This window comes from Perna viridis, chromosome 15 (assembly GCF_037379345.1).
Source record: "Perna viridis isolate PV_CMFRI_1.1 ecotype Kerala chromosome 15, ASM3737934v1, whole genome shotgun sequence".
Taxonomy (NCBI): Eukaryota; Metazoa; Mollusca; class Bivalvia; order Mytilida; family Mytilidae; genus Perna; species Perna viridis.
The window spans coordinates 4,814,783-4,840,772 of NC_142459.1; the positions used below are offsets into that span (position 1 = coordinate 4,814,783).

Here is a 25,990-nt window from a genome sequence, read left to right on the forward strand (position 1 = left end):
AAAGTGTGTATTATTTATTTTTATTACAAAATTTTTATATAGCTCTTATCTAACACAATTAAGTATTATACTAAGCGCTTTACATTACACACACACGCATGCATGCACGCGTTTACTCACAACCCGCTATTACACAACATGCACACGCGCACACACACACATCATTACATATACATATATCACACACACGCACAAAACACACACACCACCACACATACTCACTGTATATAATATTAACATAGCCTTCTGTATTAACAAGGTATTACAAGATATATAGATATAAAATATGGAAATTAATATGTGAAGTTTCATTAAAATAAATTGAGTAGAAAGTTAAATGCTTCAATTAACCAATCTGGCGCTAAATTAATCAATACATATACTCGAATTCACCTCAGCCTGTTTGCAGTTTCTTTTAGACTCATTTTATTATTACTCAAAAGTTCACTTAAAAACTTGCCATTTTATTTATGTCGTTCTTTTCTACAATTTTCATACAATTATTTCTCGTTCTTACCTCCGAGATCGAAAAAAATCCAAATTTATTTTTTCTTCGAGAAGTTTGCACTGAACGTAATGCTTATCCGCCATCTTGTTTCTATGGATATTTTGAGATATTCCCTATTACTTCACAATGGAAGAGCTGAAATACCATGATTTCGTGCCATATTTTTGGTTCCCTGCCAATTCAAAACTATATGTGGTAGGTCTCATATTGGGTAGCAGTCGTAACATTTCACTCTGAAATTCGGGTTTTTTTTCTTTCAGGTTATAGGAGTCATAAATGTTCTCTATTACAATTATTTATTAAACTCCTATCCTGAGAATGCAGTTCTTACTTAAAGTTTAATGTCCATGTCTTGAGAGAAAAGATCTATTTTTCATCCTTTATCGGAAGTGTAGATTTTCGATTGAATTTAATTTATTTATCATGTACGGTGTTAGCGCACTCATAAGGAGATAGTACACGATCAAATTCTTAAATTTAAAAAAAAAAACAAAATTGATACATGTAATGGCGTATGCATTTTGTGATTTTTCGTAAATCAATCCAATTTTGTCAGTTTTGAATATTTCGCCACTATTCCTTAATTATCTACTATGCTAACAACACTGAACTCAAATAAAATGCATAATTTTGCCCTTCTTACAAGAGTGTTGATACGTGTCACGAACCAGCATTATTGTTGCTATATTATTGCAGAATTATACTCATTTGTAATACACCGGATACCGCTTGCGGAGTAAGACATGCTCACCCTTCCGGTGCACTTGCTTGTGAGAGTTCGAATTTATAGGGCTTTATTTTTTGTGATGTTTTCATTCTGATTTCCCCTTATCTTTGATTTTTGATTTTTATGTGTTAACTTTTTTTAGTCGCTTCGCTAAACTTTGAAGGTCATGTTTTTGGATTTCGATGATTTGAATCACCCTACTACTTACGCTTCGGTGTCTTTTGTCGATATTTACAAAACAGTTTGTATTAAATACAATTTCTAATTTTACATCACCACAGAAATTTTGTATAACTCCTTATTTAATTATAAGACCAAAAACTAAAAATAAGGAACATCAGTATCTAGAAGTAAGTGTCTCTTGTGCTGTTATGTCTGAGTTGTCGACTGTGATAGTACGGTGACACATCGGGGAGTATTGCATAGGAAATCCTATCATTTTCGGAATAAATAGAGGGCGTTGCCACACTAAATCGGCCACGTGATTCCGATGCTGTAAGAACATGATGCCTGTGGAATTTTAGCTGGTCATTGTTTATGATAGGCGTGTCGTCGTCCAGGAATTTTATTTCAATAGGCGGCCGCAGACTGAAGGCAGTTGAAGCTTGAAAACATCAAAAGAAATCATGAACATCATTGAAATAATACGTTAACTAACAAAATTAAAGACAGATTATAATTTAAATTATTGAGGACCAATGCACTTACAATAAAGTAGAGCCCCTTGCAGGTCGGTCCGGGTGTTTAAAGAATAGGCCTGCAGCAGCGCTAAGCTTGTCATAGAAGGCGACTAAATAGTGCTCAGAAACCTAGCCGGGGGCTAGGCGCTCTGCCTAGTGGTGGTACATTTGCAGATCCAGCTATGCAACGTTGTTTGTATGGATTCTTGTGAAGTTTAGGAATCCCTAAACTTGCCCTAGGTCTACCTCCTTAAATGGAAACTGATCTGTAATCATAAGTTACCTTTGATATGAAGATCTACCAAATCTGATGCAAAAATCATCAACTTCTTTCTTTGATTCTCTGTCCAAACTTTGTAACAAATCCTACAATATAGAAATCGGCAGAATGTCATGAATAACATGTCTATATAATATATGTGTGGCATGGTCGATTATGCAACTTTACTACTAGCTATATAATACATTACTTCCGGAGTTACTAACGGATTTGTTCCGGAATTGCGATTAGTTTTTGGTTTGAGAATAAAAATGCACGTATGTGATTTCTGGAGCTAGTTCCCAACAACCACAAAATAGCTCCTAACAAACCCAAGAACGCCAAGACATATAAATGGTACATTGTATGTTTCAGTAAATGTTCATGACACCATTTAACATAGACGATGCCACGAGGCCTTGAGGTTCTACAGTTTAGATTTGTCACCCTGGAAACCACGTTAATAAAAAAATCGGGACATTTTTAAATATTGGCGTTACATGGGGTCATTGGTTGCCATTGTGTCAGGCAACATATCATTTCTGTTCTGTTCTTTTTCTTTTTTTTTTTGTATAATCTCTTGTTTGGAATATCAAACTGCACCACTGTACCATGTTTCCGAAATATTACAATGTCCTATATTTTTACTTCTTTCCTTTTTTCGGCCATTTTAAAATGAGTTTGGATTACATAGATACAACTACTGATGGTACCGAATTTATATGTTTGTTTGTTTGTTTGGGTTTAACGTCCGAGCAGCAATATTTCAGCTATATTCAGACAATGAACATGAAATGGATGATAGTATGAACATCAAAATGATGATGAAATGAAAAGGGGATGGGACACAAGGATAAATTTTGATTGCCACTGGAAAAAGGGGGATGGGTAAGGTCGGGCAATTTAGCCTCCTGTGGTGGAGCGCAAAGGTTCCTACTCCTATCGAATACCACAGCAGGGTTCTTTAACGTGCGAGGAACGTGACATCTTTCCCAACACGGTGCACCACTATGGTTTGCGGTCAGGTTTTCCGTATTATACCCTGACAACCGCAGCATGTAACACGCCAGGGGTACCCCATTCCACCACCTGGGGCACACATCCCAGTTGCTCTGTGGGCAGAGCGTCTAGCCCCCGGCTAGGTTTCTGAGCACTATTTAGTCGCCTTATACGACAAGCTTAGCGCTGCTGCAGGCCTATTCTTTTAACACCCGGACCTGCACGGGGCCGAATTTATATGCAAAGTTTCCTAAGAGTAATAATAATAATAATTAAAATAATAGAAATAATAATAGTAGCAGTAATAGTAATAAATGGAGTGTTCGGTGACTTAATAAAACGAAATAAAAACAAAAAGTCATCGACACTTCGTGGTCGGTGACTTACGTATGACTTACATGAAAATCTATTTGATTTTGACAACTTTTGTTTGGCAATTATAGATGTTAAACAATAAAGACAGGTTCTCTTCTTCCGTCACAAGTTATTGTAAGTACTTTTATTATTTATAGCTCAACGAAAAAGATACAAGAAATTAATCTTAACTCACTGTTGTCCAAGTGGTAGCTGTTTTATTCTTATAAGAGGAATTCCTCTGGCTCTCTGTTCTGAAACAGGTGTCCAGTCCTCTGGACTTTTTAACGATATTAACTGTTGCCCAGCAACAGCGTTGAGAGATACGTCATCATCGATAACGGTGCCATCAACCTCCAGGCAAACACAGTGTATCTCTTCTCTAAATAATGACGACACTAAATTTGAAAGAAAAGTATTTAAACACGCATTCTTATTTAAACAACAGCTTATCTATGTTAAGAGTAATCTAGAGGGAAAATTGTAGCGGAAATGAAAATCTAGGGACAAAAACCAGGAAAAGGAAACCCACCCAAAACAAAGAACATAAAATAACTAAAATAACACATACAAATTAACAAAAGTAAATGAGCAACTCGGAAATAACCTCGTACATTTTGTATGTTGTACCGGTAATACGTAATGATAAATATGTCTTTACCAATTTCTTCAAAAAATGTTTCAAATGCACACATGTTAATGTGTCTTATATTGCACATGCATTTACCATCAAATAAAAGTCCGCAGGATACCACTGTAAGGGTATCATTTTTTTAAAACTTTTTTCCTTGTATAACCGCGGACTACTACGGTAATGAACCATTCTGAACAATATATAGTTAAGTAATAGCCTTTAAAGAATCACGCAAAATTCTGTAATATGTTGTACACACCAAAAAAGCTACATATTCTTATTTTTGAAATAAGTTGCTCTTAAGGTCTATATGAAGGAATTTACCATTATTCATTCCAGTCTATCTGCTCTTAGGAGAAAAATCAAACAGTTTCTATTGTATTTGAGTGTCATTTACAGCTATTTCCCTTAATTTTGAATTCCACAGTGAATTCAATATGTAACTTTTACTTTATAAGAACGAGGGTTATATGAAAAACCACATGCTATTTCTGTTTACTATAACATTTTAAACAAAATATCATAAATAAAAATATGTAGGCTTTCCAACCATAAATGACATTTTGCATGATTCGTAGATGGAACGCTACTTAAGTTGTATTCCTTTGCAAGATTTTTTACGCACCTTGAGAAAGAAGATCACTAAGACTTCGTGCCAGAAATAGATCTCTTTTTGAATGGTTACTGGAACAAACGTCATATGTCAACCTATAAATTCAAAGTCTATGCTGAACTTCTTTGATAATTTTTTAACCAAATTGTTGGATGTTCGTAATATCAGATTAAGGGAGTAAACTTAGCAAAACAAAACAAAAGCAAATTTGAGCCATCATTATTGGGTTATCATTCCCTTAGGAAAGTACACAAAATATTTTTCTTGAGCAGTTTGACCTTTGTCATTAACTAAGATCATTCTGTTCATATTTTAAGTTAAGATCAAAACAAAGCTTACCTATATTGCATGTTTGTCAGGGACTTTGACTTTCAGTGTATATTGAAACTAGAAACATTAGAAAAAACACAGCATGCAGTAAACGATCATTGTAAGCACACATATGAAAGGTTTGCGGACTTATGCTTACATGGTGTATGGATCAACAAACAGACAACATTAATTCATCAACCTCCTAACTTTGTTCCGGGATGGTGTATAAAACACCGTAAACTTTGACCAATCTGCCATTTACATACTTGATTACGTCACTTTTATCGTTAAAGGAGGGTTTCCACTTTTCCTCCTTGCTCAACACCATGAATGTTTTATCATTAGATAAAATCATCGCGGAGCTCGATGGAATTTCAGTACCGTCTTCTTCTAGTACCAGTGTTGTGTACCTATTATCCTTGTCAAACATCTTACAAGCTAAAAAAATAATTACCATTTTTTTATTATTTTATTCGGCTATTATCTTACAAAATAAAAGGACTTAGAAAAAAATATATTTTCATTTGGAAAGAACTAAAAGATTGCGGAAAATACAAAATATTATGAAATTCTGTTGATCAAAATATACAAAATCATGTAAGAAGGTTATTGGTCTCCCTGGGAAATGGTACCATAGTTTTTTTAGAAGAATCTCAGAGAAAAACAACAAAACTGATGCGTTCTTTTAAGCTAAGTACATTTTGCCATAAATTAAATAAAACTCTTCTGTAGGTTCATTGAAAAGGCGACTTTGTTTCTTTGAACATGGTGCTCCGAAGAATTAAGATAAATTTAATAGTAAAAATGATCAGAACTCATAGGTACCTTTAAACTTCAGACTTCTTAGATCTACGGCAGCGAACACCTTTTTATGAACACGTCCAACGGTCCACACTCTATATGCTCTGTAAATATTATCACACAAGAGACTGAAATGTTGGTAAATGCGGTTTATTTTATTTGTTTGCAGCCATTTGCTCAAAATATTAATATAAAATATTATAAGTTTTAGTTCAATTATTCATTTTTTTAATTTCAGTGCTACACAACAATATAACGAGAATGAACACGGTTGAATATGTCAACGAGACAACACATCCACCGGGATGTAAACTGTCAGGCCACCACTGGGTCTTGAAAGACGCAAAAAAAAAATTTTTTAAAAATCCGGGCTAAAATTCTTTGGCGTGATTACAACCCTCTCCCTTTTATATCTGGCCACTGTTGAAAAATACTACACAACTAAACACACCTAAAAGTCAGTTCAAAGAGGTCTGACTTCCTTTTGATAGCGGGAATAAAGAAAAATAAATAATTCTACATTGTAATTCATGACTTCATGTGTTCAGCGACTACTTTTCAATAAAAAAAAACCGTAGACGGAAGACAGAAAAAAAAAAAACCTTACGAGGACAGATGAGAGGTTACTCTTGAAACACGTGTACACCATAAGGGAATTTGTAATGTAATAAAATTTGTACTATTGTATTTGAAATGATCTATATTCTATATCATAGAATATATTTCTTTCATACTTAAAAAAAAACATTGCTTTTTTTAGAAACTCCCACTCATAAAAAGTTTAGTCCGGGGTAGACGAAAGATGAAAGAAACACTATTACTTCAATCTTGTAGCATCACAATCCTGTTCCAGAAGCCTAATTGCTAAAAGAGTCTAGTGCGATACGAAAGGTCTGCGTTGTTACGGCAAGCTCTGGCATAACGTTAGAGCTGTGATAGGAAAACTCCATACGCAGGTGCTGAATTGATGCTGCTATAGATGAATGGGAAGTAGACAAATTAATCTTAATCATCACTATTGTCGTAAAATTTGCTCAATAGTTTTCCTTTATTATCGACCTCTAAATGTAGGTCAAGATATGAGGCTGACTTAACAGTGTCTGTAGTATCCTTTATTGCAAGTTCTTTGGGGTTGACCCAATATATCAAAACCCGAAATTATGATTGTTTAACAATAATACGTCATCTATATAGCGGAAACTGTGATTAAAGGATCTAGCTAAACGATGTTCCTTCTTTCATACCAGATCAGCTATAAAGTCAGCCTCATATGAGTGAAGGAACAGGTCAGCGAGTAGAGGAGCACAATTTGTTCACATTGGAATAAAAAATAGCGCATGTAAATTTTATCCCTAAAACGCGATTCATGGTTGGAAAGCCTACATATTTTTATTTTTGACATTTTGTTATGTAAGATGTTATAGCAAGTAGAAATTAACATGTAGCTTTTCATACAAACTCTGTTCTTAGGATGTAATGTAGAATTCAAAATGAAGGAGATAACTCACTAAATGACACTGAAATACAAAAGAAAGTGTTACATTTTCAATGTGGATTATCTCCTAAGAGCAGACAGATTGGAATCAATAGTTAAAAACTTCTTCATATAAATTTATTAAGGAACTTAATAACAAAATTAAAAATGTGTTGCCTTTTTGTGTGTGTACCTCATTCTTTCGCCGAAAATGGCTTGTCACCGACAGGTCTAGGGTTCGATCCTCGATTGCGGTAATATAATTTTGTAGGTCAAATTATTCTATTCCGTTACAAATATATACTTACATTAAATGTTCTCGGTATATCTTTTAATGAAAGTACATGATACATGTATAATGTAAAACTTACAATGCTATTTCTTTCTTGGCTAATATCTTATTGTTTTTTCTGTCAGTTGATTTCTGTCTGAAAGAGGGAAAACAATTAATTGTAATGGTAACGGGAAGTTTAGAGCTCTATAAAATATGGTTCAATACACAATTTGTATTGAAAACATCTGAATGAAATGGGGAAAAATCGTATGGACCGGTTTTCGGTTTTTGCTTCAATATTGCCATTTGTTAAACTGTCTTTCCTTCTTTTGACAACGGGTCTGGGAGCTACATTAGTGTAGCACGACTCTTATATGGATGTTCCCAGTTGCAGTGTGACGGGTGCTTCTGGTGAAGCTGAACATGCCTACCCTTCCGGATCACCTGATGTCACTTTTTATGGAAGTTCAAATTGATAGTGCTTTAGTTTGTCTGTGATACCTAGTTTTCGTTATTTTCAGTTTTTTTCCTATTTATATGTGAATGTATTTTATTCTGTTCGCTCCATTGTGTTTGTTTATCGTCTCTGTTTCCCATTTAACGTTAAAGCATTTACTTGGAGTCTGAAGTATCTGAATTGACCATTTTATGACGCTTCTATATATTTTTTGCCTATATTTGAGTTTTGCCCAGAGTTGCCCAGATTGCTCATTTACTTTGATTATTTGTGTTATTTTCTGTTTTCTTTGTCTTGTTATTTTAATTCTCCATGATCTTTGTTGTGTGAAACTGTCTTTTTTGTCTTATTTCTATCTTAGCTCGAATCTTGGTTCCTCTGATTTTTTTTTTTTTTTTTTTTTTTTTTTTTGATGTTCTGTTTTTCTGATTTATCACATTCAAAGTAAGATTTGATGGAGATTTAAATCCACGAACTTTGTTTCTGTTTTGTTGGTGGTCTTCCGCTTAGTCCCTGTCCAAACAAACGGTTGCCTTATATACTATATTTTAGTGCTTCATTTGGTCTATCTATCTATTATATCTTCTTAAAATAAAATAGAAAATTACTTTATAATCTTAAATTAGGGTTTAAATTGTAAAAAAGCCTTTCCTGTGTAGTTACATTCGTACGAAATAATGTTAGGTTGTTGAGTTGAGTAAGAGATTTTTACACTGTCTTCTACTGGGTCGTGTGTAACCAGGGAACAAAAGAATCCACTCAGTCAAAGAGTATCGTTTCTTCGTCCCCACGATGGCTGTTTAGGAGTAGATAGACCAACAAAAAGGCTATTCAAATCAACAACAAACAAACATGTGTGAAGGGCGTGTTGCCACACAAGATTAAAAGTAGATGTCCCGTCGTTCGCGGTATCTTGCCATTATTAATTATATCTTACCTGATATGAAGGATGATTTTACCGACAACAATAAAACATACAACAAGCACAAGAGCTGAAGGACAAGCAATGGATAAAATAGTCAGTAGACTAGTGTCTGGTGGTGGAGGTGGTACTACAATAAGAATTAAAAATAGTCAGTATACGTTTGTTTGGTGGTGGCGGTGGTACTACAATGAGAATTGAAAATAGTCGGTAGGCGTTTGTCTGGTGGTGAGGGTGGTACTATAATCAGAGTTAAGAATAGTTGGTAGGCGTGTGTCTGGTGGTGGAGGTGATACTACAATGAGAATTAAAAAACAGTCGATAGAAGTGTGTCTGGTGGAAGAGGTGGTACTACAATGAGAATTAAAAATAGTCAGTAGACGTGTGTCTGGTGGAAGAGGTGGTACTACATGAGAATTAAAAATAGTCAGTAGACGTGTGTCTGGTGGTGGAGGTGGTACTACAATGAGAATTAATATATAGTTACCAATAAAATTTATCGCAAATACAGAAAAAAATACTCTAGGCATTTGGTATGGGCAACCTGCATTTTCCATTTTTGAAAGTTTGCCGATTGTTAAAAATTTACAGTTCCATCGAAAAGTATGGTAATTCAACCTTTAATTTGCGCATATAACCATATAACAATTATCCCATCATAATGATATTAAAGCATGAATAATCTTCATTTATCATGCTGTCATGCATGTTAACTAATGTTCGCTTATTTTACAGGTAGCAGCTACAGATGGCATGAACAAGTTACTCATTGGTGATATTGGCTCATTAACAGACCCTTTTATGATAAGTTGGTGAGCATGCTCAATATACACTTCCGCGAGGTAGGAATTGGGTAGAACAAAAGAATTTTCCTCGCGGAAGTATATATTGCGCATGCCCTACGCATGCTCATCGACTACCCTATAGTTAGCGCAAAAGGGTCTATAACGCAAGCCCGTGGTTGGTAAAGAATAGAACTTAGGGTTCAAAACTATGGAAGGGGATATCCGCCATAAATATATTTATGCGTTCCTTTTAACTTTGTAACTTGCTCATTTGTTCTCTGTATTTTCTTTCTTTGTTAGTCGAAGATTGTTTAAATGTTAATTCGTGACATACATTTTTTAGCACTGTAACTTGCAGTTTGTATATATCTTTCTTTGTTTAATGTCGTTTCTTTTTCTGTAACATCTTTCTTGTTCATTTCTACAATTATTAATTTGTAAAATATTTCTTCTAACCCCGAAAGTAGTAGTTTTCCAATATCTTTCTTCGTTGAAAGTCTTAAATCAATGATTTATACAGGTTATGTATAGATTAAAACACGTTTATTTTAAAATCGACACAATCAACACTGTTGCAAAGAAGGCACTAACATTTGACAAATTAAGAATAAATATGTTACTCATGAGTGATTTTTCACCGAAAGAGGGATTGTTCTAAAACCAGGACGGGCATTTTCCGATACAGTTTTGGCTATAACTTTTTTTAATGATATTCAACAAATTGTAGGAGGATTTCTAATGAAGAATCAAAGTGCTTATATCTGATTTAAAGTTTTTTTTAGAAAATGTCAAATAATAAAGCAAAATCTTGACGGGACACATTTTTGCTGGGAAGAAATTGCAATGAAAAGGGGGACATGTTGATTAAAGTTCATTATTCATAAAATGTGTCATGTTTGTCATATTCTCAAAACTTTTTTCTATATTTTGATGTATATGTTTTTAAAACAATGTTCAGAAATCAATTCAAAATCTTACAGGACGAACTTTTTCTAACAGGTAAAGGCCTATATATGCGGAGTTTTTCTGTTAGGATATGGAAACATGTTGTAGGTGGACATTGACATGATTCTTTGGGAACTGTTGGGACACAATACTTACCACTTCTACCTTGAACAATAAAGGCACCCTGAATGGGTACATGAGTGATTAGGTTATTGTCTGTTACATACCTCGCAAGTGCATGTTGACTACTTACTGCTGGAGGAAAATGATGATTCTGGGAGGAGAGACAACTTTTTTCTTGTACGTGCGATGTGTCTGATAAATTTGCCTCAGCCTTTCATGCCATTTTTAACCCCCAACTCATGCACCGCTTGATTTAAGGAAGACCATTCATAGATTTGAGGCTCTTTTTTATATATTTTATTATGTCAGAAGGTGCATTTTAGCATTTTAGGAATAACTAATTCGTCACTCGAAATGACTGCTCTAGAAAACTCGTTTTAGGTGATAGTTACCTGTGCCAGACAAGCCTATAAGAATCTCATTGTTTTCATAGTTTTGTAAAAATGGTTTCAATATGACAATAATAAGTGTTTCATAAAAAGAGGAATTTTCGGAAATTCATATTTCCTTCCATTTCACCGGTAATTGGCAATTTTTTCAAGTACCCTACTTCCAACAAGCTTTTGCACGTTCAAATACTACGTAGCATCTATGTATTTTAACGTTTTCCAAGCCATTAAGGCAAAAGAATGGTACCCCATACCCACTAACATTTCCATGAAAACCCACAATTCGTATGTTGTAGATTAGCATTTTTTAAATGGTGTTGGATACATGTATGCCAATTATTCATTGTAGTTGCTTCTTTGAAACCTGATATTTATAATAATATAATGATAACAAATAAAATCAAAAGTCATGTTAAAACGTTGATATTTTCAACAAAAAATATACAATTTACGTGCTAAAATGCGTGATAATTTGTTTTATTCAATTTCCCTTTTTAATATTTTGTTGTTTTCGGGACAATTAAAGCATATTTGCTTGACAATATGATTGATACAGGAAGATATCCATAATAAATGCCAGATAGACATTGTGTACATTCGTGTATGCTATAAACGGTAATTTTTTTTCACATTGGGGCATATTTAAGTGGGAAGAGATGTTTGATACATTGATAATTGAAACAATAGCACACAACATGTCTATTGTACACCGATTATATGCCAAAAGTTAACATTTTAGTTCATGTTGAAGTATTTTTTCATTGGTGAGGGGAAAATGTTCGTCTAACCAGACTTAAAACAGTTTAAAGAATTATTACTTGGGCTCATTTGGATGGTAAGACACTATAAAAATATACTGTATTACATAAAAACTTGTTTAAAGTACGATATTTTACACAAACAAATGGAAAACACGGGTGATATTCTGAAAATCTGAAAATTCCCTATTTTACGGTTTACAGTAATTGTAACCCCAAAGGAAAATCTAAGTGCATGAATCAGATATGTTTGGTACTTCATTATCTTAATTATGAATGCCTAAAATATGAGTTTTACGGTGTCGGTATGCATGATGTGAAATAGGATTCTGTTTGATATTGAGTTTTCTAAGGGTAGGGGTAGTATTTTTAACATTTTAACGCTCTTTTTTGAAAATCAGTTTTTCGCAGTTTATTTATGTGGAAAATTAAATGATCTATCGAATGATGCCAAATTTTAGACGTTTCAGTTGAGCAAATGAACAGCTTCTAGAGTCCAAATTATGTGACTTTTAACGGAAAAATCGAAAAATCCCATTTTTCGCATTTTTGGATACATTCTTACTTTCTCATAATATTTTTGTATAAAAATATACAGTTTAATACAGGCTTCACGAATATGTAAACCTTTTTGACAGACATTTATAACTTAGAAAAAAATAACTTCGTTTGTTACCACATCCTATACCAAATTGATAATTTCCTGTTGAAAAAAGAACCGTTGTCAATCTTCATCTACTAGCAAAAACAGTAATACGAAAACAAGCAAATCTACTCCAGTATCAAGAAAAAAGTTTCAACTTAATTTGCAGACAATCCAGGAAGATGACACTCTGAATGAAACACGTTCATGTATAGATGTCAGTCAAGAATTATCACATGCTTAACTTAACCTACATACGAAAATGAGGAAACTCGATAAAAACGAAGACATAACCAGGCAGACATTTAAACACAAAGCATACCTTGGGTAAGAAGTAAATACATGCATTCAATTTATGAAATCGGATGTCTTAGACACTTGCCTGGCACTAGTGTTAGACAATGAAAAACAAAGTGGTCATCGCACAGAAAATTTGACAAAGTGTCAAGCAAATCAGCATAAATGCACCATACAGGCAAGCACCATTGGGTAACATCAGTCCAAACAGATAAAATAAAAACAGGTATATGTTTTAGATAGTTTATCTGTTAAATTGACAGTTTCTCAGGAAATCCAGTTATCACAGATTTACTCACACATGTAACAAAATACGCGGCTTCTCGTCACAATCCCAGAAATTCATAAACAATCTAATTCAGTTGATTGTGGTTTATAAGCGATTACAAACACGGTTGAATTCTGTATAAGTGGTATTACTGGGGTCTTCATATTCAGTACGAAGAAAAATGTATGAGAGACCATTTGATTTCATGTTTGGAAAAGGGAGAGTTCAAAATGTTTCCTAAGAGTAATCAAGGGAACCAAGGTTATAGCGGTAATCAAAAGAATGTAATCCAGGGACAAAGGCCAGACATGGAAAACAGACACACACAACAAAGAACATAGAATAACTAAAATCATACATACAAGATGAAAAAAGCAAATGAGCAACTTGGACTCCACTAAAAAACTGGGAGCATGGACCAGGTCACCAGAAGGGTAAGCGTCCTCTGCTTTTCTAGAAACACCGGCCGAGTTGCTCATAAAAAGTTAAGTCCAGGGTCGACAAATGAGGAAAGGAAAACTATGACCCGTTGAATAAATCAGTTTTCATGGTGCAGGTGGATACACCATAACGATCCACGAGTTCATGATGACGGCCATAAAACTTTTGTAGTGATGACTCCAATCTTGTAGCAACATAACCCTGCTGCAGAAGCCTATTTGTTATACTATTCTAGCACGATACAAAAAGTCTGCGCAGTCTCGGCAAGCTCTGGCAAAACGTATGAGTTGTGATTAGAACACTCCATATGCAGATACTGAAGGAATGTTGCCACAGATGAAAGGAAAGTTGACAATTATGAAAGAGAAGTCGTCACCTTTGTCGTAAAGTTTGGTCGATAGTTTTCCTTTACCATCGATTTCTAAATGTAGGTCAAGATATGAGGCCGACTTCACAGTGTCTGTAGTATCCTTTATCTCAAGGTCTTTGGGGTAGATGCGATGTATCAAATCCCCAAAATTAGGATTGTTTGAAAAAATACGTCTTCTATATAGCGGATACTGAGATTAAAGGATCTAGCTAAACGATATTCTTTCTTTCGGATCAGATCAGCCTGATAAGAGTGAAGGAATAGGTCAGCAAATAGAGGAGCACAATTAGTTCCCATTGGAATGCCGACCGTTTGTTGAAAAACGCGTCCACTACACTGGACAAATATGTTGTCGATTAAAAATTCCAGCATTTTGTAAACATCTTCTGTACATTTGATAGATGATTTGGAATTATTTCTTACAAAGTATGAGGAATCTCTACCAAGAACTAAATCACAAATGGATCAAGTTGGTAAGGTGAAATCAACAACCACAAGTGTAGAAATGAACTGAGATTGTGATGAGGCCGATGGTATTGAGGACATGGTAGGTTGTGACTTTAAAAATGGGGTTCAAAGCTGTAGTGTTTGGAGACACACATCTCTTGCAGATGCTATGTATAGTTTATTACTCAAACACCATAATACTATAGTACAGCGAACGAATTCAATACAATTTACATAGATACATAATATACATAAGAAGTTGTAGTGTACATGTATTGGAAGGAATAATATTGAGTCACATACATGATGAATTTCTATATACACAAATGTAGAGAACTACCCTGGAGACAACATCTTTGTAATGTGTCGCATAAATTTACATAAATTGTTGAGAACAGAAGGTGATGAGCTATTCATCAAAGCTTTAGATTTAACAATATTCGGTCTTTTAACAATTTTTATCTGAGAAAAGGATTTTTTCTGGTACTATCAAACGATGTGCACTTAAACAAATAATGGAACTCATCCCCAATATCTCCCGAATTACATAAATAACATTTTCTATTTTCTCTACTTATATTTTGCCAACTCTCACTTTCAATGGGAAGGTTATTATTAAAGGTTCTAAATCTACAAAGAGTAATCATATTTTTTGTCATCTCAAATTCTAAAATATTTTCAAATCCAAAACCTTCTTTGCACAATCTATAATTCAGAGTCCAGGTGATCGAGTTTTTCACTTTTGACTGTTGAAATAGGTCTGAAAGGCTTTGCTTAATTACCAAAAATATCCAAGATGCATTATCTTCGTGTTGTTCGTTCCAAACAAAAAGACAAACCGCACTCATCCAGCATTGATTTGACTTTTACCCAAAATATTCTATCGCCATGTTTTTAAGAGCGAAATTAAACAAAATTGCAGGTAGCTTTTCAGATTTTCCAGTAACTAATTTAAGCCAAAAGTTAATGACCCTCAGTTTGACTTTTATTTCCAATGGAGACCTGCCTAGTTCCTCGACAACCATAAAATCTGGGATTTACTTTTGGACATGCATTAGGGTCTTACACAATATAGATGCACCCTTTCTATAACAGTATTACATCCAATGATCCAAACTTCGCAACCGTATAAGAGAATAGGTCGTAAAACTCGTACATGGCTTGATTTGCCTTTTCTACGTTTGTCTTTTTCGCTTTTGAAAAGCTACCCATTCTTGACAACAATATTCCTAGATAATTGAAACTATCAACCGTATCAAGAGATACATCATTGTACATATAAAGCTTAGTTTTTTAGACATCTTGCGTTTTGAAAACATTAACTTTTAAGTTTCCAAAATGTGCAATAATCATTAAGTGCATCAATTTGATTTTATAGATCGGATTCTGATTCTGGTAGTAATACTGTGTCGTCAGCATATAATATAATGAACAGATTTTAAAAATGAGAGAGTTCAGTTTCAATTTCTTTTGTTAAAAAATTCAGTCCATGAATGAGTAATCAAGGGAACCAAGGTTATAGCGGTAATGTTTTGTTTTGTTTTGATTCTTGAAAAAGTCTTTTAAATCATTGCCATGTATTGAAAAGAGTATAGGTAACAAGTTTTCTCCTTGTCTGACAACTATGTTACACGGGAAGAAATCTGAATATTCTTTCCCATAAAATAAATAGTCTAGACTTTATACAATTGATGCTGAACCAAAAAAGAAACACTGTATAGCACTAAAGACAGTCCTACTTTAAATTACATCAAACAATTACACCAGACACAATTAACAGACACTGTTTATATTTGGTTAATCTTTTAATAACATGATGTCATTTGGTGACATAAATTAATTAACTCAATAACATAAAGGAATTCATATATGCATATTAATGTTATAGGTCTAATTATGTCGATAAATAAAGATTTTTCACCCCGAAAAGATTTTGGATTTATCGGTTAACTTATTTCAAATATCTATGTATATCAAAATGAAGCACAAATCAACAGCTTTAAGAATCAGATAACTATTTTTGACAGACTTAAGTAAATTTCAAATATTTTATGTTTTGTTACCACATCCCCGTACAAAACTGCACAAATCACGTAAGAGAAAGAGTTCGTTCTGTCAAGATATTTCCTCTTTAACTTTTTCAAAATTAAACATTTTTTAAATCAAAATATACTGTTTAATATAGGCTTAACGAATGTAAAACTTTTTTGACAGACATTTATAACTTAACAAAATATCACTGTTTGTTCCCACATCCGATACCAAATTGAAATTTCCTGTTAGAAAAAGTTCGTCCTGTGAAATTCTGAACTAATTTCTGAACATGTTTCAAAGACATATACACCGTACATCAAAATATACCAAAAACTTTAAGCTTTAAGAATATGTTAAGGCTTTGTGACAGACATGAATTAAAATCCAGATATTTGATGTTTTCTTACCGTAACCCGTAAAAAACGACACAAATCACGTATCACAGAACAAGTCCATCCTGTCAAGATTTTTCTACTTTAACTGACGACTCAAAATGAAATATTTTTTTATATCGAAATGTAACGTTTAGTATAAGCTTTAAGAATGAGTAAGCATTATTTGTCAAACAGGACACATTTTATGAACATTATTCATCAATTTCTCCGCCTTCTCATCGTAATTTTCTTGTTAGCAAAAGTTCGCTTTATTATTCGAAATTTCCCCCCAAAAAAACTGAATGATTTAAAAGCACTTTTATTCTTCATCAGAAATCCTTTTAATATTTTGAATGCCATTAAATAAAACAAAAGTTATAGCAAAAAATGTACCGGAAAATGCCCTCCTGTTTTTAGACCAACCCCTCGATCTCCCGGTGAAAAATCACTCATGTGTAACATGTTATTCTTCATTTGTCAAACGTGAGTGCGGACTTTGTAACTGTCGATTTTAAAAGAAACATGTTTTAATTTATATATAACCTGTATATATCACTTAAGACTCAACAAAGAAAAATATTGGAAAACTACGACTTTCAGGGTTAGAAGAAGTATTTTACAAATTAATAATTGTAGAAACGTAAAAGAAAAAATGTTACAGAAAAAGAAACGACATTAAGCAAAGAAAGATACAAACAATCTTCGATTAACAAAGAAAGAAAATACAGAGAACAAATGAGCAAGTAACAAAGTTAAAAGAAACGCGTTAACATATTTATGGCGGATATCCCTTTCCATACAAAACAAGTATTGATGAAACAGAGATCGAGCGTGCGAGTTATGTCAATACTCATCATATAAATTAAGCAACAAAAATTATGTTATGTAGACATATAAAGTAACTCAAAATGCAGACAGTTCACATCTGTCCTTGATTTGTTTTCAATAATAACTGTTGTCATGTTACCTTGTATAAGTTATCAAACTTTAAATGAGATCAGTTTCCGGTAATGTTCTATTTCGAAACCGTAAGGCGTAGAAACACAAGACTTTCACCATTCATCCTAGATGATGAATGGTGTTTCCAAAAAAGTATCACTCGATGACCTACGGTGACCTATACCGGTGACCTTTGAGCCTTGATTGCTATCAATTCTCCCCCAAAACAGAATTAAATAGATAGAAGCAAACATGTTCCCTAAACAAAGTATATTTATCTGAAGAGTTATTGTTCATAAGGTTTAATGTGTTTAAATAACGCTTTAGCAAGGTGAAGGTGTGGAATAGATTAGAACCTCTTAGACAGCCGTATACAAGTAAAGCAAACTAAAGTGAATGTACTGACGCAGAGTACATTGATGACGATGATATAAAATGTGATGTTATGACTTGTTTTGTTACATTCTAAAATGATTTGATCTCTGCATAATTGAATACAGATTTGCTTAAAACATTAGGTAACGGTTTACAATGTGGGTGATTAATGCATATTTTATTCCCAAATATTTTTTTATTGTAATTCATTTTGTAGGCCCGAAAGAAAACCTATCAGGAAATATAAGTGCAAATAAAAGTAGTCCACTAGAGATATCAAAACTTCAAATTTTGTCATGTTCTACTAAAAAAAGTACAGGAAAACTTCCCGCCAGGAATTTATACAATAACCAGCACTAACCAGTCAAAAACTATTTCAAGATTATAGAGAAGATCCAAGAACATGAACATGAGGAGAGGTGTTTTAGGACCTAACAAATGTTTTTTTTTTATGCAGTTTCATTCATAATCGTAAGATATGATAAATCACCTCCTGCCCAGAACCATACTTGGTACACAACTTCCACAATTACATTTATGTTACATACTCTTACCTTTACATTTCAGGGCTTTAGGATCAGGATACCACTTCCTGTCATCATGACACGTGATCTGATTGGAACCATCTACAATATAACCTGATGAAACACAATGTACAGTAGCGGTATGTCCACTTGTTCTATTCCTGTCATTCGTCTGAAATTATAATGGTGCACACTGCGAATGTACTGAGAAAACCTATATAAACCTACCAAAAACCTGTCAAGACTGAATATTTTTTTACATCGCTTCACGTCAATTTTGATGTGGTGTGAATTTGGGTAAATGAACAAATGTTGTAACCGAACAACGGTTTTGGGGAAGATGTGTGCCTTCTATAGATTCCGCTGTATTTTGAGGTTTTATGTGAAGTTTTGTTTGGCAAGTCATAGTAACATTGGTATTTCCATGAAACGTTAATTAACGGTTATCAAATATTATGGTGAACAATGAAAGACATTTTTGATATGTTAATGCCACAAATAAAGAATTACTCGTGATTCAACTTGCCAGGTCTACCTAGAAAAAAAACGTTCCAAAAAGTCACAACATGATTAAGTCCGCCGTTCACAAAACTTTACATTTATGTTGAAAAAAACCAGCATACAGTATAACGGAAAAAAATATATATAATAAATAGGTTCGTCGCTATTACACACTCTATTCAATTAATTATCCTATTAGTATTTTCCTCTCTAATTATAAATTTACACTCTGTATGAAGTGTATAGATCGTGTCTCCGTTTCCTTATTTCGATAATGTTTCGTTAGATGTGGAACACGATGTCTAACACATAACGCAGGTGCAATGGTTTCAACGCACGAGTCGTTGTTTTCTTACCCCGGGTTTTGTTAATTCGGTCATCTCCTGAGAAAAGACGTAGGTTATGCAGTCATTCGTAAAAAGTGAATGTAAACAAAGCCAAATTTTGCCTCATTTTGCATACGGAAACTCGGGTGCGTATCAGAAATTTCTATCGTAACCGTCTAGAGTACAATATTGTCCGATCCCCCATAAATGCTCTCATGTTTGCAAAATACCTGAATTTTAATTTAACGCCGGGGTTGACGGCTTTTCTTTTGCCACGACGGTTGAAACGGTATAATTTAGCTACCAAACTTTGGTAAAGTAAATTAATTTGAAGTATTTGAAAATAAATTTATCCATGAACAATATTTACCCAGACTCCAAGAGCATTCAATGTGCTAACAATAAGTGGTTCACTATCAACACATGGACAATTGACGAGGCACCAAGGTAGCGACGGGATCCAATTTCCTGTTTCCATGTTACACTCGACCGTTTCATGTCCAGATAGAGTACTGTCATTGATACAGGTGACTGTCACGAATGATGATGATATGTTCAGTTGGTAAATTCCCCAGACAGGATTAACTATTCCTAAGACAGTTCTACAATCTGCGGTGGTATAAAGATACATGCATGTCATTTAAAACTCAAATTTAAATTAAATAATTGTTTTTTGATAAATGAAGACGTTAAGATGAAGGAAAGTGTATAATGATACATATGATTTTAGATTCGACAAAATTTGTATATAACTCTAAATTAATTTTAAAAAGGCAAAAGAAACGTATCATCCATGAAGTATACTATATAGGAGATTTCACAAGGCCTTTCGGTAAAAGAGCATTCAAAATGACAAAAACAGGGCTAATCGAAGACTATATGAATGGACCAATAAACATTAAAAGACTAATTCAGTTAATAGTTAACTAATAAATACATTGATAGTAAACATGCATTTTTTCTTGGAACTCCAGTATTGTTACGTCGGTTTGAATTGGCTGACTGGATTGGTCCCGTTCAATCATAGAAATTCTTCTCCATAACAATTTTATTCCTTAATTAAATATTGAATAATACATACGTCGTTCGTTATGAATATCATCGTTGTTGGTTTGACAAAGACAAAGAAACAAACAGACTATAAAGGCTTCCAATATAAAATGCATCTGTTCATGTACGATGTATAGCTACAAAACAAAATTAACATTGATATCAATTTATAGTTTTAAATTGTGTCATTTTACTTAGTATATTCATTAATTTTTTATAAATATTTTCTTTTCTTTTCCTTCAGTTACCTTTGGTTCATGCAAAATTCAGTGGGGAATCCAGCAATTCTGAAAAGATGATCCGCAAGCTGGTCAAGAGAGGGGCTCCAGTAATTCAGTGATTTCTTTGTTTTTTTTTTCTTAATAATTTCACGAACTTTTCGTGCATGACCCATAAACTCCACCCCCCCCCCCCCCACACACACACACCTTTGGTCTGCCTATGAAATCATTGATCCATTTAATGTTTAATTTTATGAAATCAGTAGACAGTAGATACATTCGACCATTTGTGACTCCTCAATAGCAATGCATTTCTCAAGGACAGACAATTGCAAGAAATAAAGTCATGTTTGTATCAGTGAGTTAGTTTGTTTTGATACAGAGACAGGTACGACAAATATTCTACACTGACCTGGTATTGATTTGAGTCTTCTTCAATTTTCACCAAACTTAAGTATTACCATTTTGTTCAACAAAGCACATAATCTTCAAACTGTACAATTGTTCACATTACATCCGGCTATTTATAAACAATGAATGATTCGATTCCATCTTGTAAGGAACAAATACATAAACACCTATATATAACAGTATGTATTAGAAACATTTAGGTTTTAAGCGTAAAACACTGAACCCAATATACTTACTTCACACAGAATGTATAACTTTCACAAAACAGGAAGTTGGACTATAATCTCTAGCCGACCGAAGTAAACACTGGGGAAGTCAACGGTTAGGGCGTAGGTTTACTCCTATCTAACATTTTATCATTTTTTGATGTAATCAAATGTCACGCTATAGAGAGATAACATCATGGTGAATTGTGAATGTCAAGTAGTCCATGCATCGAGTCATTATACAAGACTTCAGATAAATCTTAAAGCACCTAGCAAGAATAGTTGCAATGTTGCCGAGATTAGTGTCTAGTTGGGTAAGAAAAACTGCTTGCCAATAGACGGCATACCCATGCAGATAATGGATCAGCATGCATGATCAACAGCATTTACGATTTCATATAAACTGCAGATAGGAAAGTTGGTTCATAGTTTTTGCTTTCTCAAAAACTCAAAAAGACGAAAAATCTTACTAGGTTTAATCAACAAATACCATGGTACCGTTTAAGGAAAACAAATTCCAGAATCACGGACATAGGTTTACCATTGTTTAAACGTGGACAAACCATTTTAAAAACAAAATACAATTATTATTTTTATGCAATCGATGAAATAGGTGAATAAGGTCTGTTAAGTACCTTTCTGTGTAAGAATCAGGCAATGGGTGGCACATCATTTCTCTCCATTCAGATTTTTTTTTTTGCCTCAATACATATTGAAAACAACAGAAAAACAATTTAGGTTTATCCTGAAGCATCTGTGACCTAGACATTTTCAGTGCTTATTTAGAGAAATAAGTACAAGAAAAATTTCCTGCTATTTTTCCATATGGCATTTCAACTAAATTAACCTATCAATATCTTAAAAAAGCAAACTTTACACGCGCTTTGGTGGTTATTTTTGGAGGTTATGAGGTATAAATATTTAGACAAGGCAATAAAATCTCTTCATTTTTTTCTTCATGTGCCTCACCTTATGCTCATTTTGTCTGATTCTTAAGTTAGAAATAGTACTTAAAATATTTTTAAACAACTAATAACCTATCTGTGAGGTTCAACTAAAAAAAATAAAACAACACGTGTAATATGTAAATTAATGTTGAAACACCATGCAGCTTCTTCTTTACAGTCATTAATACTTGTACTAAGGCACTTTGTCAGGGGGCCGATTTAGTTTTCTTTGAGTTTACTTTAAAACCTCTGATTGGTTAAGCCTACATATGTAAGTGTTTGTAAGAATCGGGCAAAATTGGAAAAATCAGAAACATGCATGTCAAACCCCACCTGCGGATCTGTCGATAAAATTACACTCACAATCGCCTTTTTCCCTCATCTTATGATACAAATAGTCCAATTAACCTGTTTTAAAAATGGTGTGTTTCTTCATCCCATGTGTCACCCTGTGCCTCTGTTACATATTCTTGGTATGTCATAACGGGGACTGTAACGGACCTCGGATACGCAAATACTAATATCATCAACAGATCTTGAGTATATAATTTGGTTATTACTTTATATTACATATGGTGTAAGCGTCTTCTTTGTTCATTGGTTATTATAATCACGTGATGCAAATGATATTCCACGTACACGAAGCCTTTTTCTATTTCTAAATATATTGACGCTATGTTTCTATTTATATGTATATGGACACTATATTTTAAATTTAGATCCGGATATAACCGTTCTATTCCATGATTACTCTCAGCCAATCATGGCGGATGCGCCGCAGACGAAGCAGAACACTCAAGTCCATATCCAAAATACATTATATTCCTTGTCCTCGGTCAAAATAAGCTAAACAGGTCCATATATATCGTATTAACTTCGTTAAATGTCCATAATTGATAAATATGTAATAAATGTATACAATCATGTGTACAAAAAACTGACGGACTTGGAAGTATGTTATTTATCTCGACCTCTTGGAAATGTCTCTTTCATGCGGTTTCAGTGCTATTGGATTATCTGTCAAATTTGTTCAGTTTTGATTCTACTGAATTTTGCTAATTTAATGAAATAAGTTTGGTTGTAGTATTGCAGTTGAAGCAATCAATGTCAATAATACCTACATAATATTGTGAAAACAACGATTTTTTAATCAGAAGCGACCCTTACAGCACATGCGCGGATCAAGGTCACCAGAAGTCGCATGGATACGAATTTATCTTAGTCGATATTTTGTATTGTAAGGCAATAATTATATAAACACCTATTGCATGTATTTAATGCAATTTATGTGTGGATATCAAATGAAATTATACAGGTAAAGTACAAATCAGTAGAAATCATTCGAAGTTATGGTAAATTTCAACAGAAAAAAAAACTAGTTGACAGCTAATGCAGTTTTAAATGTTTGGGCTGAAGCCCATTAGTTTCCTATAGCATCTTTTCACTATACAAAATTAAATCCAAAATTAAACTCATGATATCGACTAAGTCGATTTTTCTGTTTAATCTGAGCATTACGCTGAAAAAAGTCTGCTTAAAAGTGTTTTAATCGGAAACTACATTTAGGTATAATGGTATCAATAAAAAAATTCTGACAAGTGCAAAATGCATTTAAACTGTGTTTGTCTAATAGAAGACTGTTACTTTTTTTTCCTGTAAATTCGGAATATGTAATAACTTCTGAAATTAAATTAAGCAACTCGCCTTTTTGGGGCTACCGGTGTCGCATATTATAAGTTCCGGCCTTTATTATACGAGGTTGTTTCCTCTCCTTTGAATAGACAAAGAAAAGTTGAAAATGCTATTTAGTAAATATATAGTAATTATATGCTCTTGTAGACTATTTTCATATCTCAGGTAAGGGTGTCATAAATGTGCGTAGCCTTTGACCTGTTATAATTATTACGCTTATCAGATAATTCACATTCGGGAAAGTACGCTGTTGGGCTAATCAGGGTCCATTTTTATTGTTTTTTACGACTCTATGTGTAACGCTGCATGCTTTCATTCAATGTAAACATTAACAAAGCGTAGGCCGTTTTATAGGAAATAGTTTGAAAACTACTCTTTCAAATAATCCTGTCAAGAAAAGCCAAAAAAAAGAATACAAAAAGACAATTAATAAAGCACAGAGATTTTTTCAGAGAAACCAAATGGAGAAGTTAAGAAATAATGTCCAGAAAGAGTATTGTAAATTATTAAATACTGGTAACTTTTGAAGAAAAAAAAACGGAAATGATATCTAATAATTTAGTAGACTTAACAAACAAAAAAAAAAAAAACAAACAAAACTTAAACAGAAAGGTAAAGAACATGTTCAGTTTACATAAAAAAAAATACAGAAACGTATTTACTGAAGAAGAAAAAAAACCTGAATATTTGAATAGACTCATATCGAAATAAAGCGAGTAATAATTTAAAAAATGCCAAGGCTTGTTCAAATGATGAAATAAAATCAACAATTGAACTATTCTCGGGCTTGTAAGAAATGACAATTTAAAATGAATTTCCTGACAAGAGACACACAAAAAAATATATCGCCCTATTACAATAGTAAGTTGTCATGATAAAATTATTTACCGCAATATATCAAAAGACGTAAATAATTTTCAGAAGAAACTAAACCATTTCGGCTACCGAAAACTTTACTCGACTTTTTTTATTCATTTTGTTTTTCGAGATTCGACATTGTGTCAAGGAATGCTCTATTAACTGTCCAAATCCTATATAAAAGGTAATAAATACAATATTGGTTGTAATATGTATCTTAAAATTAAGTCGTATATATCATACGAGGGGGAATTAATCGCGTCGTGTCAATCTGGCGTCAAGACAAAGTGAAAATCATGTCCCGTCCTTTTTTCTTTATTTCTGAATGATTTAGGAGATTAATCTAATGGATTGAGAAATGTAAGTGCAAAATTCAAAGATAATGCAAATGATACCGTGATATTGGCAGAAAACTCGACAGACCTATAATGACTGCACTTAATTAAAACAAACAAACAAACAAATAAAAACAATGAAACAAATAGACACACAAAAAATAACAACAAAAAACACAAAGCAAGAGCAAATACAAAAACAAAAACAAACACAAAGAATGTTATTTCTGAAAAGGCCGACAACTGTTAAATCAGAGATTCTGATATATTAATAATAAAGGCAAACACTATAACGATTGAGAGTCTACAGCTATACAACTGGAAGCTTCAAAGCTGGACAAAAGCACATTATAAAAAAGTAAAATAGGAGAGTCAAAATAGTAATCACTGAATGTGAAGTCTTGGGCTTTTGATGATAGTTTGTAGGAACCTATAGACTTTATACATATCAAATACCCCGGAACTTGAATTATATAATACAGGTTCCGCCTTGCAGGTACCTCTGTATCTGATTTGTATAATGCGGTCTCACTTTTTTATAATATCCTTGTGGTAAGGGTAAATCTAAAGTGTATTCAAGAACCGGTATTAGAAATGATAGGTTATGTTTTTTTTTGTATGGTATTGTTGAACTACAATTCTTGAATACATGTTCTGCTTTTCATGAGGTATTTCATACACGATGAATAAGCATTCAAAATACTTATATATTACATG

General features: G+C 33.4%; 1 protein-coding gene across 3 annotated transcripts; it reads right to left on the bottom strand.

Annotated features, from left to right (window-relative positions):
• LOC148596656 (uncharacterized) lies at positions 1–21,613 on the bottom strand. Of its 3 annotated transcripts, none has more exons than XM_088563265.1 (13): positions 21,472–21,613; positions 20,635–20,740; positions 19,924–20,162; positions 18,757–18,898; positions 10,134–10,220; positions 9,030–9,144; positions 7,733–7,789; positions 5,912–5,991; positions 5,353–5,524; positions 4,787–4,869; positions 3,724–3,925; positions 2,199–2,281; positions 1–1,839 (listed from the first exon to the last, which is right to left on the bottom strand). In XM_088563265.1, the coding sequence occupies exons 2-13, from the start codon at positions 20,717–20,719 to the stop codon at positions 1,580–1,582; spliced, it is 1,605 nt and encodes a 534-aa protein (XP_088419391.1). In that variant the 5' UTR covers positions 20,720–20,740; positions 21,472–21,613; the 3' UTR covers positions 1–1,579. The 3 variants fall into 3 exon arrangements, with proteins under 3 accessions (XP_088419391.1, XP_088419392.1, XP_088419393.1); XM_088563266.1 differs by lacking the exon at positions 21,472–21,613 and adding an exon at positions 21,237–21,465; XM_088563267.1 differs by lacking the exon at positions 10,134–10,220 and having other exon boundaries at positions 21,472–21,612.
• Between the last annotated feature and the right edge of the window lie 4,377 nt (positions 21,614–25,990).